This window comes from Nannobrachium achirus (assembly GCF_963921795.1).
Source record: "Nannobrachium achirus genome assembly, contig: SCAFFOLD_360, whole genome shotgun sequence".
In the NCBI taxonomy this organism is placed as follows: domain Eukaryota; kingdom Metazoa; phylum Chordata; class Actinopteri; order Myctophiformes; family Myctophidae; genus Nannobrachium; species Nannobrachium achirus.
Genome location: NW_027664656.1, coordinates 37,695 through 43,008, shown reverse-complemented (window position 1 = coordinate 43,008; position 5,314 = coordinate 37,695). Strand labels below are relative to the sequence as shown.

Here is a 5,314-nt window from a genome sequence, read left to right as displayed (position 1 = left end):
CTCCTTTTAGTTGACTGTATCAGTGATGTGACTGTTATGAAACTACAAAAAAATTAAGTCTGAAGTTAGCCTTTTTTGAATGGTGTAATGTTTTAGCATAGTAGCCTACTGTTTGTCTGCCATTTTAATATTGTGATTTATTTTGTATTAATTGAGTAAAGGACCCCAGTGTAAGCAAGCCATTGTGCTTTCTTTGGTTTAGGGGAGTCTATATTTTGAAGGACGGTCAGGGGGAGGCTTTGTCATTATTTATACCAGTTCGAGTTGCTGTAACTTGACTAACTTTATATCATGCGTCATATTTACTATTTCTAAGTAGGCTGTATATACCATGAAGACTAATCTGATGAATGATGGCGAGTGAGGTGTTGAGAGACAAATCGGTTGCCTATTAAACAGCCGAGTTGGAAATCAGTGTCAATGTCTCAAGATAACCCAGTGACCATGTCGTCTGTGTGTATTGATGGCAGTTTGTCTTCACTCTGTAACGGGATTACAAATCATAAACTCCGTGTCCATCGTGGTGCAGAGGTCCATGCTCTAGGACGGAGATTTTATGCCAAGAATGAGAGGAGATCGAATCCCGTTGACTCTTTTTATTTTTAATTTGTATTCATTCATTTAGTGATGCGTTTATTTGTACGCTTTAAATGGTCTGAATAATGAATGTATTCTACGTGACACGTTTACTCATGGCAAATAGTTTTAATTATTGATAAAACATATATTGTTAGACAGTGACAGGAAGAAGTGGTTTGTTTGTCTTCCTGTTTCAAACGATAACAAAAAGCAACCTACGGATACGGAGCACCACGGTCCACAGCGCGACAACGTGAGTCTACAAACTTAATCTAAACAAGATTCGGATCGGTATTTTGACAAAATGTAATATTGGCACTGACGCGGACAGCCTCGCGTTTTGTCACCATGTCCAACATCTGCCGTTTCTAGGACGACGACCGACGCCGTCTCATTTTGAAATGGTCTCTTCATAAAATATAACACCGGCACTGCACTCCGTGCCGCGGCGGGGAACGCGCGTGCCGAATCTGAAGCCCGTGGGACGAACGGTTCTCGAGATACGCGGATTACAAACACACACACACACACACACGCAGAGACTTCTCGCATTTATAGATAGATACCGTAGGCTGTTTGAAAATGGCAGTTCTAAGCTCATATCACGTTGCATCGCAATGCACTGTGAGCTTGTAGATCGGCTATTTTCAAACTTTTTTGTACTTTTACTTTAGGTGCATTATTTTGATGCCAATACTTTTGAACTTTTATTCATTACATTAAGAAATGACTAACACCACTGCATCCTCTGGCAAAACACAACTGGTTGGTTCTTCCTTTACTCACATTTATTTAGCTTCTCTTGTAGTATTATCATACAGTATCACTGTATCAGCCTCAATCCAACGGCCAACTGTCTATAAACAAGCTCTTACAACAAGCATACAAAATAAACGAGTAAAGTATTTTTCTGTAATATCCTGGCTACCACACAAACTCGTTGTAGTCATGTATGTCACTGAATGAATATGTACAACTAACAGCAGTCATAAAAAGAGAAACTCCTCAAACAAACATACCTCGCTGTCTGCATTCACGTCCAAACTAGTAAATGAGTCCCAAAGTGACCGCCGCCCACAACCAACAAAGTGACCGCCGCCCACAACCAACAATGAAATGTGTCTGTCAGCAAATGCTAATTAAATCAACTTTTCACTTTACGACGTTTTAAAGTTTAACATGCTTTATTCTTTCCTCCCGCATCTCCTCTTCGAAGGGATAATGTATTGTGTAACAACTAAATGTGTCCTCTGAGTCCTGACAACAACACTACAGAAGACAGAAGAGCAGTTCCGGACTCAAACATAAATACTGTTATGTAGCTTTGTAACCTGCAGGGGGAGCTATATCACCAGCAGAAAGCAGGTGCCAATAGGTGGCTTGGTCCAGGCCTCAAATCATTTATATTCATATTTTCAGAAAGCTCCATGGGGGGAAAGAAATTGGCCAAATACATACTGTATATATTTTCATATCAAGGGGTCCTTGAAATGAAAAGGTTTGAGAACCACTGATTATAGAAACAGAAAAACGTTGGGATTTCGAATACGCATTTGTTTGTTTATTTAGAACTAGCTCTTACCCGTTCAAAGATATGAGCTCCAAAATGATGTGCAGTGTGTGGGTTATGGGATGTGCACTGTGCATACAGTATATGAGGGATGGAAAGTAACTTTAACTGGTGCTTGCATGATAATATGTAGGAGCGTCAATGTAAGAAATACCCGTTTCGTTTAATGGCTCCCCCCCCCCCCCCCCCCCCCGCCTGCCCACACACTCCCCCCCCCCCCCCTGTGTGTGTGTGTGTGTGTGTGTGTGTGTGTGTGTGTGTGTGTGTGTGTGTGTGTGTGTGGGTTTGTGTGTGATTGTGCATGGCCTGAACAACAGCGCCCCTCCCTTAACATGTGTGGTCACAAAAGGTACTGTAGGCTAAATAGATATAGATACACCATAAAAATGCTATTATACAGCATACGATTTGCGAAAGTGACAAACGGGCTTCACAGTTATGTCAGGTGTGTTCATATGCTGATGGTGATGCGATTTCAGATCAATTGCTCCAGCCACTGAGGAGAAACGCTGTTTCAGACAGACACTCAGACAGACAGACATTCGCAAAATTATAGTATAGATAGGCCTCAGGTCTTAAAGTATTGTAAAAATGCATAGCAATAGCAACCTGTGTAGAGAACTGGGCCTCTACGTAGGCCTCATTCAACCTGTGTGGAGAACTGGGCCTCGTCGTAGACCTCATTCAACCTGTGTGGAGAACTGGGTCTCGTCGTAGGCCTCATTCAACCTGTGTGGAGAACTGGGCCTCGTCGTAGACCTCATTCAACCTGTGTGGAGAACTGGGTCTCGTCGTAGGCCTCATTCAACCTGTGTGGAGAACTGGGCCTCTTCGTAATTTGTCATTTTAGAGGTATTAACAAAATCAATAACCAAAGACAATGCATAGCTATTTTTCCAGGACCTTCCAGGACCCTTGAAAAATTCCAAAACTTTTCCAGTACTGGAAAAATATTTTTCTGTGACCGTGGGAACCCTGGTACAAGCATTGGATATTTGCGTTGCGACAAGTCACACGTGAGTTTGTAGATCTAAAAAAAGAAGAAAAGAAATACATTTTTAATTGTATAATTTTATTTTAACAACAGAAATCTGGTACGGGCACATATTTTTAGAAGAGTGCTCCCACTGGTTTAAACAACATATGAAACAAGCCCAAATAAGCAACTATTACTTTGGAATTGAAGACCACAACTACCAATATTTACAATTACAAGCAACTTTGACCCAAGAAAATGAGAAGGGAAGGAAACAAAGAGAAACCTGATTATTGTACCACCACTGTATATTATTATTATTTTGTGTGCTGATTGACTTAATATACAGTAAGAGAAAACGGACATTACACTGGTGTGGACTCTTTTCTTGTGTGGGAGTGATCTGTATTTAGTGAAACTGTATTTATTATTGTCTTAATTACATGGGAAAAATACCCATCAAATGGCCCTTCTGCACAGAAAAATACCATGGGAGAATTGTGTAAAAATCACACAGTGCAAGTTTTGGTTTTATTCATGCCCTTTTTGACCATAAATCACAGATGTGTCCAGTGGTTATACCGATGTGTACCTGCTGTGTTAGAGCTAGCTAACACATACATCGAATGCATAAAAGCAGTCATCTAGGATCACAGGTAAACCAAGAACCAGTCATCAGTCTAACAGTAGCCTATTAACTAACTAACAATACAGAACTAATCTAAACTATAACGCTGCAATTGGAAATTGCAAGTGTGGTTGCCTATTTATTCTGGATAGCCAAATTGTCATGTGAAGCTTGATGGACTTACTCTATAATGGTGATGTCGCCGAGAATACTGCTTCCTGATTGGCTAAAAGTTTATCCAGGAAATGAAGAGGTAAGCTAGGCTAGAACTATAATGTATTGCATACAGTCAGCCAGTCATTAATAAGGAAAATCATAGTTTCAGCCCTAATATGGTCAACTCATAGTGATGTTATGATGACAAGACACACTCTTCAAGAAAGATTATAAAAGAGTCTCACTGAATATCTACAGTGATATTAATCATTACCTATTGTGGAGAGCTCTTACTAATCCAGATAGATTTCGAACAGCCCATTGAAATTAAGCGACTCCTTTGATTAGACGTAGAATCCAGTCGCCGTGCCCGCTCGCAATGCGTTGGGGAAGACCACACCATCGCATGCTCTGCGTTTCACTCGCCAGTCTCCTTTTGCGCCTGATGATGTTCGGCCTTGTGGCCTCGGGAGTAGAACGTCCCATGGACCGCCCCGTGGACCACGATGGAGATAATGGGTTGGAGACGCCCCACTGGACGATGAAGAACTGGTTGGCAGAAGCTAATGCCAGCCAAGGTGGAGAGGAGAGCGGCTCCACGCTGTCTCCTGGGCCGTTCCCTTACATCATTGACGAGGCAAACAAATGCCCGACGGGCAGAGCGGCGCCGTTCTTGGTGTTGCTGGTAACCGTCGAGGCTCATAATGTGCACCGTCGAGACGCCATACGACGGACGTGGGCAAACGAGAACCAGGAGGGAGTCCTGAGGTTGTTCCTGCTGGGGGTGAAGCCGGGCGAGCAAGGGCGCCTGGAGCAGAACATCCTGGAGTCGGAGAGCCTGGAGCACCAAGACATTATTCAGCAGGACTTTGTCGACAGCTACTACAACCTCACCCTGAAAACCATGATGGGTCTTAACTGGGTGGCCACACGTTGCCCGCGGGCCAGCTTCGCTATGAAGGTCGACAGCGACGTCTTCGTCAACACGAAGTACCTCGTCCACAAGCTGCTCAGACTGAAGCCCGGGGTGAAGGACTACTTCACAGGCTTCATCAAAAGGGGCGAGGGGCCGATCCGGAACAAAAACAACAAGTGGTACATGTCCGAAGCGGAATACCCGGGTCACACGTACCCCACCTTCGCCGGAGGGCCCGGTTACGTGTTCTCCGGAGACCTGGCTGCAAAGATCTATGGCACCTCTCTGAGCACTCCACGCTTACACCTCGAGGACGTGTACGTGGGCGTGTGCCTGGACAAACTGCGGGTGGAGCTCACAACACCCCTGCCAAACGAGTTCAACCCGGACCCAGTTCCCTGGTCACGACACAGCTACAGCCGCCTGGTCACCAGCCACCAGGTTTCCCCTGTTGACATGCTGGAGTTCTGGAGCCGTCTGCAGCACTAA

The 5,314-nt window shown here is 44.0% G+C and overlaps 1 protein-coding gene across 1 annotated transcript; it reads left to right on the top strand.

Moving 5' to 3' along the window:
* Positions 1–4,354: 4,354 nt before the first annotated feature.
* Positions 4,355–5,314, top strand: LOC308280882 (beta-1,3-galactosyltransferase 2-like; the record flags this gene model as incomplete). The annotated part of the gene is made up of 1 exon (XM_080755192.1): positions 4,355–5,314. The coding sequence occupies one exon, from the start codon at positions 4,355–4,357 to the stop codon at positions 5,312–5,314; it is 960 nt and encodes a 319-aa protein (XP_080611318.1).